General features: G+C 37.3%; 1 protein-coding gene across 7 annotated transcripts in view; it reads right to left on the reverse strand.

The window, feature by feature from the left end:
* Positions 1–15,715, reverse strand: part of CARMIL1 (capping protein regulator and myosin 1 linker 1) — a 262,767-nt gene that overhangs the window by 60,658 nt on the left and 186,394 nt on the right. For all 7 annotated transcript variants that reach the window (XM_025052169.1, XM_015595507.2, XM_015595506.2 and 4 more), the window contains 3 exons: positions 15,539–15,637; positions 7,515–7,643; positions 6,682–6,813 (listed from right to left, as the gene is read on the reverse strand). In XM_025052169.1, the coding sequence (XP_024907937.1) occupies positions 6,682–6,813; positions 7,515–7,643; positions 15,539–15,637 (360 nt within the window). The remainder of the gene's footprint in view (positions 1–6,681; positions 6,814–7,514; positions 7,644–15,538; positions 15,638–15,715) is intronic.

Raw genomic sequence — 15,715 nt, forward strand, 5'->3', positions numbered from 1 at the left:
TCTTCCAGTCTTATTAGTGTGGCTTTGTGTGGTTAGGTTTCCAGTGGGACAGTCCTGAGAGCAGTTCAGCTACAGGCCAAGTTTAGCCCCAACCTGTGCTCCTCTGGGGCCACCTGTTAAGATTCAGCAAGCAATCCACAGATGCTGTGCTTATAGTTGCCTCAAAAGGCCACACCAGAAGCTGAGGCCAGCTGCCTCCAGTGTGAGTCTAGGTACTGCTCAGCAAGGGGCACCTAAGGTGAAGAAACACCTGGATGTGGCTTGGGCGGGGCTCTGAGTTGGGGGGAGGTGGAGTTTCAGGGAATCTTCTGGGCAGAGCGCCCTGTTATCAAGTTTGATGACGCCTTGGCTATGGTGGTGCTGAGTCCACACACTAGAAGTGGGGAGGGCTCACCAGAGGAACAATGGATACCACTGGCACTTCTGTTCAGAGCGACTTGGCTCTCACTCTGACAACTCAGTGTCCTGCTGTAAGTCCCTGGTGCCTCCTGAGCAGTTAAACTGGCGCTAGGGCTCAGAGCGAGCAGGTCCGTCACCGTGAAAATCCGCTCGCGGATACGGCCCCATTAAGAGGCATCTGGCACTGCCGCAGCCTCCGTCTCACTCAGCTGCTTAGGACTGGGCAGCCTCACGTCCTCGCCCTGTCCTACCTCCTCCCGTTGCAGGGTGATTTCTTATTTCAATTCCTAGTTGTAGGACTTGTTCATCTAGATCCCACGCAATTTTCCTTGCTGTTTGCTCCTTGTTTCTTTCACAGCTTTGATTTGGTTGCCAGAGGAATGAACAGAGCCTCTATCATCTACGCCATTTTTTTTTTCGAATCCTTGTCCTTTTTTTAAAAAAATTTTTATTTATTTATTTTTATTATTAGTATTATTTTAGGTATATCCTTTAGATGTTTATTTAGTATAGTCTAATAACAGTAAACCATCTCAGTTTTGGGGAGGACGAAGATGTTTTCATTTCATCCTCATTCTTTTTTTTTTAATTAATTTTTTTTATAGTGACATTGGGCAATGGAATCCAACAAGTTTCAGCTGTACACTTTAACAGTAAGGCATATATACATATATATATATATATATATATATTTTTTCACTGTGTGTTCATCTCCCATAGTTAGATTTCTTTGTGTCACCACATATTTGAACCTTCTTACCCCGTTTACCTCTCCCTCCCCCTTCCCCTCACCCCCTGGTAATCACTAGTCTACAGTCCATGGCCATGAGTCTCTGTTTGTTTGTCTTGTTCATTTGTTGCTTTTAGGTTTATATCCCACACATAAATGACATGTGATTTCAACTTTTTCTGTGTAGCTTATTTTGCTTAGCATGATTATCTCGAGGTCCATCCATGTTGTCGCAAATGGCAGTATTTCATCTCCTCTTATGGCTGGGTAATATTCCATTGTATATATGTACCACAGCTTTTTTATCCAATCATTTACTGTAGGACGCTTTGGGTGCTTCCATGTCCTGGCCACTGTGAATAGTGCTGCTATCAACATCGGTTGTGCAAATATCTTTTCATCACCTTCATTCTTAAAAGTTATGTTTATTGCAGGGGTCATGGACCGGTATCAGTCTGTGCCCTGACAGGAACCAGGCCGCACAGCAGGAGGTGAGCATCTGGCAAGTGAGCGAAGCTTCACCTGTATTTGCAGCCGCTCCCCAGCTCTAGCATCACTGCCTTAGCACCACCTCAGATTTCAGGCATTAGATTCTCATAGGAGCACAAATCCCTGGTGCCAAAAAGGTTGGGGGCTGCTGCTTTACTAGACAGTCCACCTCCAAGCCACAGATGCTGGTTTATTGGGTATATAATCCTTGGTTTACACTGCAAGTTCTCTCGGATGTGTGAAGATATTATTTTATGGTCTTTTGGCTACCATGAACTGTTGAGATCTGAGCTGTACTATTGGCCTTAATAGTAATCTTTTTAAAGTGATATGGCTTTTCTTTTCCTCTGGTTCCTTTCAAGATCACCTCTGTCTTCAGTGTTTTTCACTTTTCATTGTGATAATTCAAGGCATGGATTTGCTCTTATCTATTCTACATGAGTATCACCATTCTTCCTGAATTGGAATATTCTGGATGAACAATCTTTCATCCTTGAAATTCTCAGCTACCATCTCTTCAAGTGCTGCTTTCTTCTATTCTCTCTTTTCTTTGCTTCTGGAAACCTAAATTAGGCTTATGTTAAGATTTCTCACTCTACAAGTTTCTTAACTTTTCTTACATATTTACCGTTTTGTTAGTTTATGTTTTGTCTTCAGACAACATGCATTGAGCAGTCCCTATAATTGAAATGTGATAATCAGATTTCATTTTGTAGTATCTTCCCAATGAAAGTTATAAGGGTCTCTGTTTCTTAATTGTAAAAATAACAGTACTTAGAAAACCTATGTAATGTTTGTAAAATAAATTTAATTAAAATTCTTAGCATGGCAGCTACACTTGCACATTCTTGCAGTGAGCCAGTGACTTGCTGTAATTCATTACAGGCAAATACAACTTCCATACTAAAGTGCTCTGAAATCTTTCTTCCTTTTTTGCTTTGTAAAATACAAAGTGTAGGAAAATAAGAAAACTCAGAGAACTCTTCTGGCCAAACTGAGTTAATAGTTGCCAAAATCCAGCCTACACCACTCGGGCCTCATTTCCTTCATTAATCTGTTATTTACCAGTGAAGTATTTTACCAGTTTAAGCCCTAAGTGAAATCAAGAATTTCCATAGCCAAAACGAGCACTTTAAAATTCAAGACCAGAAGGAAAAACTGAAAGTTTCTTTTATGTTAAAACATTCAAATCTCGCTTATTCATCTACTGTTTCTCCAGGAAGAAATGTTAGAACCAGAAAAGGAAAAACAATGGGAGAGTGTCATTTTAAAACACCTAAAACAGGCCAGTCCAGAGAAAATATCACCTCTTCTCGAAGGAGGAATCTCTCCAAAGTTATTGCTTTCTTTTCCACCAGGAAGTTTTGCTAAGAAGGCTGGATCATCTGGCCATTTCTTTTATTCTTCTGAAATACTTTTTTGAAAGACGGCTCAAAGAGATATTTAAATTTATTCTCATCCAATAGTCAAAATATCTACTGCTGACCATGATACAGGACAACTGAATATTAAAGCTGGAAAGAACCCCCTGATTATCTTGACACCAAGACAATCCTGCATGAGGAAGCTTGGAAGTTAGAAGACTTGCTTAGCACAAACAGCTAGCAGCAAACCCAGGATGCAAATCCAGGCCTGCAGGTCCCATTTTTTTTATTCATTATAATAAAGACTTATTTTTATAAAATAATCCATCCACTTTTGCTTTTGCTAGTGTAACAGATTTTAGAGAATCTGGGAAATGGTAAAAGAATGCTTTAACCAGAAAAATTTTATACCAGTAATAAAATAAATATGGATCATAGTAGTTTAATAACAAACTGAATATTCATTGCAGTAAAAACACATTTTCTCTATTCAATTTTTAAGAAAATCAAGGCCTAGAAAGTCTATATAGACAAATCAGAATTTTTAAAATAGTAAAATCATGAGCACTTGTCAGGTAAACTGGAAGGAAACAGGAAATAAACAACCCATAGTCTACTGAAAATAGTCTACTATATTCAGTTGAAAGGGAATTAATAAATAATATATAATTAAGAAGTTGTGTTTGAAGATTTGCTATGGTTCATGCCTGCCAGACAACCCCAAAAGGAAACGAACTTGAAACTCAAAAGAACTGAAAGTAAAGAAAACAAGTGAGTGGGGAATATCAAAAACAGGTCATTGGGATCCTAGGACCTGAGAGACAGTGAGAATGACAGAAAAGCCACAACGCTGCAAATAAAAAAGCTGTAATGAGTGGAGAACACTGATGACACTGACAAGGGGTCAGAAAGGTCACCATCAAACAATGTGGGGAATGTCTATTTACAGAAAAATATTTTTGGTCCTAAATATATTTATATTATTTCAGGCTTTTAAAAATTCAAATGGCTTTTACTTTAGATTTTTGCCTTCTACCCTCTCCTAAGAACGGCTAACAAGAGCTAATTCCAAACATTTACTGCACTGAGAAGGAAATGGAGCAAAGGCACAAGCGAGAACTTGTGGTTTAAAATAGTTGGAACAAGGGACAGCAGGGAAGTTCCTGTTACGGTTTTATGCTGATCTAAATGCTAGCCAATCTTTAGTATGAAAGAAGTTCTTATAAATACTGTAAAAGGAAAAAAAACAGGCAATAGATACAAATATGTATTTTACAAAAGAAACACAAATGGATAATAAAATTGCTTGATGCATCACTGGTTATTAAAGAAATCCAAAAGATGAAATAAGATGGGGTTTTTAACCCATTATATTGATAAATATTAAAAGGTTAACATACTTAGTAATATTGGTGAGAATGTGGCAAAACAAGAAATTGCTGACACTACTGGAGAACAGTTTGCAAATTCATACAAAAGTATAAAATGTATGTAGCATTTGATCTAGGAATGGGTTAATTTTAGGCATTTACCATAACAGAATTAACCAGAAATTAGAAAATAAACTATACTGGCTGTAAGATAATAGAAAATATAAATTGGTCTCTGCCCCCAGTTCTAAACACAGAGCTCCTGAAACCCTTGTAATTTCCTGGGTGACAGAAGTGTCTTTAGTTCTAATGAGGTGACTCTGGGTGTGTTCCTGGATGAAGGCTGGTCACCAGAAAGATCCAGCCATGATTAGAAGCTTGGAATTTTCAGCCCCATTCCCCATTCTCTTGAGAAGGGGAAAAGGCTGAAGATGTACATTATGAAGCCTCCACAAAAACCCGTGTCCGGGGTTAGAAGAGCTTCCTGGCAGGCAGAGCATGTGGAGGTGGTGGAGAGTGACACACCCAGAGAGGGCATGGAAGCTTCACGCCCCTTCCCATATATCCTGCCCTAAGCATCCCTTCCATCTGGCTGGTCATCTGTATCCTTTATCATATCCTTTAACTAACTGGTAAATGTAAGTTTTATGAACCATTCTAGCAAATTAATCGAACTTAAGGAGAAGGTCATGAGAATCTCACATATATTGCCAAATGGTCTGAAGAACCAGTGACTACCTGGACTTGCAGTTGGCATCTGAAATGGGGGTGGGAGTGGGGGAGGGAGGCAATTTTGTGCGACTGAGCCCTTAACCTGTGGGTTCTGATGTTATCTCTAGGTAGTGTCAGAATTGAGTTAAATTGCTTGATGGCTGAAATCTCCTACACCTGGTGACCAGAAGTGTTGGAAGTGGAGTGTCCTGGGTGAAAGAAAAGGAGAAACACACAGGAAGACTGAGGTTTCCCAATACACAGGTCCATCTATACAATGAAATACTGTGTAGCCATTAAAACGATGTTGATTACTCACTGATCGAGAATTGCATATTATTCCGAACATAAAAACATACATATAGTACGATCACATATATGTAACATTATGTGTAGACATAAAAAGCTTGGAAATTCAGTAAAATGTTAAGATGATGCTATCTGTGATTTTTACTTTCTTCTTTTGTATATTTGTTAGGACTGTTTAAATGTTAAACAAAGAGTAAGTTTCATTTATTACAGTCAGAAATAAGCAACGAAGATGACTGTTTAAATGTGTATGAAACTATCTTTCTTATATATTTCATCCTTCTTGGAGGATAAAACAAGTGCTATTAGCTAACAAATGATCTGGCAGAACTCTGTACCAACTAATTAGTACTTTTTCTAAGGTCCGTCTCTGCTCAGAATGGATTCAAAACCACCACGGTTAAATAAAATAAAAATGGCACACAGAATCTCTATTATATGCATAGGAAGACAGGGGATTAAACTCCTAAATAATCCACAATATTTTCTCCCTCATTAATTTAATTTACAGAATAATGAGACTGTTGCAAAGATATCACTGAGTTGCACATCAAATCTCTATGAGCTGCAGCGATGTGGTGTCAGAAAACAGCTGATAATTATAGAAATTTAGACAGTTTTTTTTTTAAGGCATCTTTGAATAAGCAGACTGGAAACGATGAAAATTTTCTGAAAGCGACATTTCTCTGGTGTAACTGGTTTTTGGAGTTACCTTAAGAAAAAGCTGGTTTTAGGTAACTCTACTCACTTAAATTTCAGAGACTTTTTTTCAGCCAGGAGCCTACAGATAAATCTCTGCTACTGTGGGTGCTTTGTAAGTTCATTCTAAATCCTTTTCCTGTCTGGGCCAGCTCCTTACAGCTCCTGTTTATATGACAGACTGTTCATATAAGCAGCGTCTAGAATTATAAGCACAGTTCCTGCCATCTTTCCCATTTTCTAAATCAAATGTAGTAAAAGAAGATATTTTTTCCTAGAGCAGACTTCTTTTTCTGATCTATAATAGAAATCAATCATTCTCTTATCAGTGGCAACCTGTCATGCTAATTACATTGAGAGATTTACCATCAAAAATAAAATTGAATTTCATGGGTTTTATTTGATCTCATTATGTAAGAAGTTACTCCAAAATTTATAAATGAAGCTGGAAAAGACACGGTACTCAATTTTTACTACATGTGCATGTGTGTGTAGGTACGTGTATAGACACACACACAAATCTATAAAATATAGGCAGCTATGGTATGAAAGGTTATCATACATAGTTAAATCACAAAAATGTCATTTTCCAAAATAACAGAATGCAAACCTTTAGCTGTTCATCCACGACTCTTGTAACTTCTCCGGCCATTGATTCCAGGGTCTCCTGAATTGGACTGGATAGTGAGCCGCCGGCTCCTGCCCAAGACGCACCACCAACATGGTATAAATTTGGTAACAACTGTAAGAAAAATAAAAGACGCCTCTCCATAATTAAAGAAATATTTAAATAAGCACCAAAGTCCTAGCAGAGTTAGTAAAAAGGGTGGAGAAATATTATTACAGATGATCTATTCTTGACCAAAGTTCCTTTACACAGATTAGTAAACTAAGGTCCAGCTTTGAAACCATAGGAATGCTGTATTACACCTTTGTGTCTTAATGTCCTCATCTAGGGCATGAAAGTATCTGACTTTTGCCAAGGTTCCTCCCACTCAAAACATTCATGGAGTGTGTGTTTCTAGCCAGGACCAGATCCCAGTTAGTCCTTTCTCTAGCAAGGCATACTTTGGGAACCAAATTCTAATTTAGAGAAACTTCTTTTTAGAGGTGACAGATGGGAGTGTCATGAGATCAGCTTGCAAACAGAATAACATTAAATGGGTTTTACTCAGTTAAAGTACAACTATCTCTCAGTTACTAGGGACCTGACTACGTCCTTTGTAAATCACATCAGCCCTCCGCCTTTTAGTCTACATTTGATTACTGGTAATTAGTACAGGTACGGAGAGGAGGCAAAGATTAATTCGGTTCACTTTGCCACTTGTTAGCAAACTTGGAACTGGGTAGAAAGGTATACAAAGTTGGAACTAGTTTCTAAAACTGAATTTAAAAAACATTTTTATTATATAAGATGCTCACGTAGCCCAAAGTGAAACTCACTGTTTTAGAGTTCTTAGCATCACGCATGAGCCTTTCTGCCAATTTTAAATCTTCCTGGACAGCATCTCCCCCACAGTTTCGCAAGGAGTTGAGATGATCTTGTACTTTCACACATATTCTGTCAATCATCTGCTCCACACCATGAAAATGACAGCAAGTGTTCCGACGAGCACAGCCGATATTCAGATAGAAGGAAACACAGAATGAATGAGTACGAAAACTTCTAACTAAAATCATTGAGAAGGCAGCTTATAGCCCATTATTAATTTATCTATTCATATAAAAAACCTTTGGCAACATTAACTCCAGAAAAGCACTGAAGAAATTTTGGTCCCCTTTCCTGCCTTAGGAAATATAGCACGCAGAACAAAAGTGAACCCTTCTTGATGACTCAGAATCTCGTAGCTACTCAGTGACATTTTGCTAAATAGTAACTGTCCTTCATTAATTTTTATTGCCTACCTTCTAAGTGTCAAACAGAATGCTAGGTACTAGAGGAGACACAGACATAAAATGTGCCATTCTGAGGCTGTAGAGATGACTACGAAATGATGCCCATAGCCAGTTAGTCTCAGTATCTTGGAAATCAGAACATCCCTGGAAATTAATATGTTTTTCTAAATTAATTCAATTATATCAGGTAGTTTTCAATATATTAAGAGCCACTAAAAAAGGGGGGGGCAAGTTAAGGTTTTATTATAGTAACATAGGTAATAATAAAGTTAATAACATTTCGTTTCTATTCCATTAAGCTACCTCTCCCTGGTTAATTACACATGAATCATTTTAAGTTGTTCCATGGATTTAAACATAAAACCCAAAGGGAAGTGGTAGATCACTACTGGAGACAAAAATTAGTACAGAAAAGTATTATGCTTTTATATTTGTATTCACAGAGAGAAGCAGGAAGAAAGCTAAGAAGTCTAAAGAAAAAGATAACCACAGTTTAAAAAGTTTCTCCAACATTTTGATCAGAGCTGCAAGTTATCTATTTCATGTTCTTAAGAAATTATTAGTTCGCCAGAGACCTTATATATCAAGAGTCCCATCCCACCTGATCACTTTGGCAGAGATGATAGTCTAACGATATTTCTTATTTAAATTCACATGTGTCTACTTATTTTGAATTATCTGATATAATTATAGGAAGCCAGAGTCAGCCCTCCTTCCCCCATAAATTCTACAAAAATAGAAACTACTACACTGCTCAGAAGAGTTGCACTTTCACTACAAAGCCCATGTCTGCTTGCTGCTGTATCACCACCTCTCTTGCCTTTGTCTTTTATGAAATTAGGCTCATAACACTTACCTTATAATCTCCTAGTGTGTTATAAAAACAATCCAGTAAAATAACACCACTCAAAGTGCCTACTCTCTTGACAAAAGGCCAGTAATGCTAATGTTAATGTATATGCAGAGCAGCTCTTATTACTATAAAATGCATTGAGGCTACATAAGTGAACTAGATGGAGCTCCTCACAGGAAAGAGAAGTTATATGAATAAGCCTTCTCATACCGTATTCTCCCTCTCACTGCAATCCAAGCTCCTGGGCAGGGATCATGTCTTACCTTTCTGCATTTACTCAATGCCCTGCAGAGACCTAACTCTATGTTTTTTCAAATCTTCTTAATTGATATAAATTCTAACTCATCTAACTATTGTATTGATCTGTGCTTCCCAAAGCAAAAATGGTCATCAATAATTCATATCTTACCAAGAATGACTATCTAATTTCAAGAGGAAAAAAAAATTAACAACATACTAGGAAAGAAACTGATATACATCTGAGGACACAAAAGACTCATTTGAGAGGTGTGTAGATGTGGCATTATAAACTTATCATCTTTAATAATCATGAGAGACCGAGAAGCCCCCTGCAATGTGTGCCATGAAGCATTCACCAAGAAGAGGGGTCTTAAAAGAACTTTGAGTGATCTTTAAATGAAACTTTCAAAAATCATATCCAAATGAAACAAAAATCTAGTTCTTCAAGTAAGACAGAAAATACCACAAATCTCAAAGATTCTTCTGAACATGCACTTGCTAAAGGTTAGCACAGCCCAAGAGATCACATTCAGACTTTACAACTAAAGAGCTCGAGGCCCAGAAAAGTTAAACTATTTAAGAATGATTACACAGAAGGCAAGTGAAATTTCTGAAAAAAGGAAATCAAGGGCTTTGGCTATCTGTTAATAATTCAAGCCCCTAAGTTACCCAAATGTGAAAAATAAAGGAAATTGCAATCTGAAAGACTGTCATCTCTTGGGTTATCCCATCAGGAGACCTCAGGGCGGATGACTGCTCTTTGCTCTTTGGTTTAACCTCCCTAATCATTTGGTGCCCTGGTTTTCTAAAGCAACCCAGAAAAGTTGTTAACTGCTATAGTTTGAGAAGCCCACTTCCCTCCAAGGAAATGTGCTCTGTCATTCCTAGACATGGTCTTCTTTATTTTGAGTCCTAACCTGTCTTCTCACATCCTTCCTGCAGGTCTGTGACTTCCCCTGAGAACTCCCTGAACAATCGCCAGCTCTTGTCCATGTGTTGGTCTTGCACAGGTTGGAACATAGCTATCTTTTCTTCTGTAATCTTCTTTTCTTCAGGCTTAACATTCCCAGATCTTTTTACCATTCCTGTGATACAGTTCTGTGGTCCCTGCACCTTCCCCCACCCCAGGTTACTTCTCTGAATGCTCTCTTCCATCTATGATCCTCATGAAATACACCCCCCCTGATAAAACAGACTAACTCCGGAGGAGTGGACTGGTGGGCTGAACAGGGCTATCACATTTCTTACCGCAGAAAGTACACTTCTATTAATGGGTACAAGTCAAATTGGCTTCTTCGGCAACTAAATCACACCCCAACTCATCATATTACACTTGCTAATGACAACTTAGGCTTTTTTGAATATAATGGGCTGTAGAACCCAAGAGCGCAATTCAGAACTATTAGCAACAAATGCAGTCTTTGGTTTCTCTTGTTACAATGATCTTCGGTTCCAGCAAATAGTTTATTTGTGGAAAACTTTATCTTCCTCCATGTCTATTTCTTTATTCAATTCAAGAGAAATACATTGAACACCTAGCATTGCATGGGATATAGTCCTGAATAAGACACACCCCTTGCCACCAAGCAACTTAAAAACGTAGAAGAGGAAAGAAATAGTCAAAATTAAGAGTAACACAAGATTTAAAGTGCTATATAATCTAATAGCCACAAGAACATGCACATTTTATTTTGTTCACTGCCAAAGTTCCATAGCCTACAATAGTGCCTGCCATATGATGGACCATTTTGTAAGTGTTTATTCAATGAATAAATGAATGATAGAAAGTTCTAAAAGATTTCAGCCAAGGAGAGATCACATCTAGTTGAGACTGAAGGTAGCTTTTGAACTGGGTCCTGAAAGATTTCAATGGATTGAAAAAAGGGATCTTTAAGCAAAAGAATGAACATAAGCAGTGGCACATGCAGATACTTGTGACTTCTATTTCCTGATTAGGGACAGAGGAACCTGGTTGTGAGCAATCAGATTGGAATGTTAGGTTAAGGCAAGATGGTGGGAGACTCAGACACAAACCACAGAGTCTGCTCAGGGTACAAGGCACAGGGTGTGTGTTCCCAGCTCCTCCTACAGCTGTAAGGGCCTAAAAGTCCCCTCCCCCATAACACTCATTGTGACTCAACTTCTCTGACTGATACAAAGGAGACACATAAGATGGATAAACTAGTTCTTGTCATAGTGGTAAAAGAAGAGGTAGGAAGGAGTTAACAAGCAACCTTAGTAAGAGGGCTGGCAGCAGAAATGGAAAGAACAGAACAGCTGCAAAAGATACTTCGATGGTAAATGGGGACGACATGACAACCACTGGATAAGGAAAGCAGATGAGTCGTCCAAGACAACTCCACAGGTTCACGGTGAATGACGATGTCACTGAGAAAAATGACCGAATCAGGAGTTCCAGGGGATTAGTTTGGTCTTAGTGACCCTTACATCTCAGGGGGCCATCTGGGTGTAGATGCTGAACAGGTAGTTGAAAAGACGGGACTTTCTGGAAAAAAAAAGTTACCGAGGGGAGAGACCCAGGAGTCATCCACAGCTGAGAGAGTTAAATTGGTAGAAGTAGATGAAATAGCCAAAGGAAAAAAGCACCAAGTGCAAAACTTAGAAAAATGGCTGCATTTGGAAGATGAGGGAGAAAGAGTTGTGTAGAAAAGAGACAGATGAGACAAAGGGACAGTGGAAAGATATTCAGAATGGCGCATTGTAAAGTGAACCGAGGAGTCTTAAGGAAGATGCGGTGGTTTATAATAATGATGATGAATCATGATAATAAAATAATAGCAGCAACGAACATTAATGTTTACTGTTGAGGAGTCAAGTTTGCATGCATTATTTCATTTAACCCTCATAGCACCTCTCAGTCATCTCCATTTTACAGATGAAGAAATCAAGGCTTAAGAGGTCAGTAAATTCACAGGGACAGGGAACAGCAGAGACTGTACTTAAATCTGGTCATCTGACCCGAGAGCCCAAGTTCCTAACTTCTACACTATACTGCCCTCTCCTTTCCTAGGAAGAAGAAGAGGGAGAATGGCCTCTGGACCTGGTGACCAGGAGACCAAAGAGAGCCATTTCAGTAGACAGATGGGGCAGAGGTCACATTTAGAAAGATTACAAAATTGAGAGGGTGGCAAAAAAGTCATGAAAGCGAGCATAAAAATCTGCACGTGAAAGGAAGGAAAGAGAAAATGCTGAGTAAACAGCTCTAGGGAATAAAATTGTCTTTTTTTTTTTAAAGGGTAAGAAGACTTCAAAGCAGATAGGCTGGCAAACTACAAGCCACTCTGGGCCCATTTTTACAAATAAAGTTTTGTTGGAACAGCCACACTCATTCAGATACACACTGTCTATAGCTGCTTCAGCTACAAACTCACAGTTGAGTAGTTGCAACAGAGACCACACTGGCTGCAAAGCCTAAAGTATTTACTATTGTTTTTTTACAGAAAGAGTTTGCTTACACTTGATTAAAAGGGCTTTAAGATGGAAAAGAAGAGATCAAAAGCAGAGATGGAGTGTTGAATCTTACAAAGGTCTTTCCTAAATCAAGAAATAAGACAGACAAATAAATATATGAACAGTCATGAGATTCAATGTTTCATTAAAAGCTATTTTAATCCTTTTGGAGTCACCTGGGATGAGGACTGGCTAGGTGGTTGACAAGGACATTAGTAATGGAGGGTTTATTCTTTTCGTATTCAGATTTCTGGGAACTTTAATAAGAAGTTTCAATAAAAAGGAGATAAAATTCTCCTTAAGCGACTGAAACTATTAAACTGTAAAAACTGCTAATCATAATATCCTGAGAAATCCCCAAAGTGAAAAGGTGGCACTATACCTACTACATAATGACTTAATTCAGAATGGCGCCACCCATGCAGAATTAAACATCCGCCTCCTGTGTATAATTTCCTCCTGATTAAGAAGACGTAACATGCTTTTAAGAAACAGCATTAAAGGTTGCTGCAGTAATTTTGGGGGGATGGGCAAAATTCCCTATGAATGAGGAAAAAAGTTGGAAGGAAATAGTACTAAGAAAAGCTTGCATTATGGGAACTCATAAAGGAACCCAAGGCAAAAGTTCAACATAAGATTTTAGCACTCTCACTGCTTTTAATGTTAAACACTAAAACCAGGAAATAACAGGAAACCGTAAAGCACTAAGCTAATATTAGTCCCTTGCAGGACAAAAAAATTAAAATTTTAAGGCACTGATACGGTCAAAACCATGTTTTCTTTCTCAAAACTCCCTGTTACTTCACTAGTATTCATAATTATTTTTCCCAGCACCTATTGCTTTCTGTTTATATAAATAACACATGTTGACTATATTGTCTTCAAATATTGTGAAGTAAAACTGCATCACCTGCACAGATATGCATTTTGATGTGCACCCTTTCACAAATCTCTATGCATGTCCACATGGTCATCTGTGTAATTTTACCTACTTGGAATATTACATATGATGCTTTTATTATGAACACTTTTAATTCTCTTAAGAAAAAACAAAAAAAAAAAATTAAAATGGCATCTGCCCAAGGTGAGAAAATAGTGCAAAGCACACAAGATGGTCTCAAATTACTTTCCGTACCAGTCATTTCCTTTCAATGTGATGAAATAAACACTTATGACTTTCTGCTTTTTTATTTCTTTGGTGGCTTCCATTTCCAATTTAAATAGCAGAGTTTTTATATTTTTGATGCATAAATTATAGAAAATAGCAGTTGATTGAATGAAATAAAAACTTAAAATTTAGCATATTTACACTCACCTTTCTCCCTCTTCATCCCTATTTTACTTAGTTCATTACTTTTAAATTAAGATTTCCAACATTTACATTTTTATGTAACAATAATTAGGTTTCCCCTTTTTGTGTAAGTTCATATTAAAATTTTAAACCCATTAAAATGAAGTTGTAGAATTATGATTACGGGATCCTTAGAGAAAGAAATGAATTCTATGTCTTTTAATCCTGCAGCTCAAAACAAATTGTCCCAAAACGACAATTTTTAAAAGCTTTAGTTCAGCTTTTATAACTTTTATGATTTTATTTTTTCTAGTTTTTTATTTAAACTTCATATTGTATACTTTCTTCTTTTTCTTTGTTATGCTAGAGAAACTCTTCAAAAAAAAATTTTGTATGGAATATTGGGGGTGAAATTTCTGGGTCTATTTCTGAAAATATCTTTATTCTGTTCTCACGTCTACTGATAAAATAGCTAGGTATAGAATTCTTGGTCCAAAAATAAATCCCCCACTGAACTTCAATGACATTAATTGGCTCATTTGCTTCTAGTAACTGAGACTGACGTTAAGAATTGGTTCTAGTTTCTTTGTAAGACTGCCCGTTTATTCTCTTTGGAATGCTATGAAGATTCTTTTCTTTAGTCTAGATGTTCTGACCAGGATATATCTAGGTGGGTCTTTTGCCCATTTTGATCAATTTCAGTGGGTCATATCAACACCAAGACTCGTTTGAAATGGTTTTCTATCATTTTCACATGTTTAAATTTTTTTTTATCATCTTTTTAAATTTTGAAGTTCTTAATAGAAAGCTGTTGGCCATTTTGAATCTATTCACCATTTTGACTTTTTTTTCATCTCTCTTTTTACTATGCAATAAAGATTTCTTCGACTTTTTCTTCTAGAGGAATAGCTTAATTTGTACCCTAGCAGTTTAATTCTATATCACAGTATATTTTTTATCGCTAAACATTGTTTCCTATGCTGTGACTATTCCTTTCCATAGCAGCCTATTATAATTTTATGGACATAATATTTTCTCAAGTTCCACTAACTTAATAATTACAATTTTTTTTTTAAAAAAAGTCCTCTGCTATACTCAGAATTATTTGACCTCAGTTCTTTGGTTTATGTTGCTCTTTCTTTTACATATGCTATGAGTTTTCCTCAAATACTTTATGATCCTTGGGTTTGGTTGAAATTTTTGGAGGAAATATTCCACACTTTAAAAATCATTATAATTCTCTTTTCCTCTCTAAAGTTGGGTAGAGAGAAGAGAAAAGTACTTCGGTTTCTCTTCAGCACTTAAGTTTTAATTAATACTCAACAAATTCTTCATTATTCAGAAGAATCTGGGAATTTGTTTCTTACTCGTGATATGTGAGGGAGCAGAGAGAAAGGAACAGAATGTCTCCAAGATAGCAGCGTGATGACTCTCCAATTTTATCATCTGCAATCATGGGTTCTTAATGTTCGTAAGAAAATCTAAAATATACCTTACTGACAATCTTAAGATATAAAATCATCAACAATTAAAAGTGCATATTTAGCATTAGAATTAGCCTTGCTCTACATAGTCCCCCAAACTCTACTTACATTTGTCATTTTCAGAAAACATTTCTTATTGTCCCACTAGGAATGAGTCAAATAACAAGTCCTTCATGCTATGCTCTTAGAAAGGTCAGTTGAGAGTGTGTGGAAACAGAACGTGCCCTCTTACCTGCTGTGTGGTACTGGTGACGATGCCTTGCTGGAGGCGGTAGGCCTGCTCTTGAAGGTACTTTCTAGTCTCATGATTCCGGAGCAGATAGTTTTCTATCTGGAAATTAAGCACATGTTTCTCTCAAGAACACATTTTGACTCAGCAGAGAGTAAAGTTATAAGTGAAAAGCCAGTC

The sequence above is a fragment of the Pteropus alecto genome, unplaced genomic scaffold (genome assembly GCF_000325575.1).
Source record: "Pteropus alecto unplaced genomic scaffold, ASM32557v1 scaffold106, whole genome shotgun sequence".
Lineage (NCBI taxonomy): Eukaryota > Metazoa > Chordata > Mammalia > Chiroptera > Pteropodidae > Pteropus > Pteropus alecto.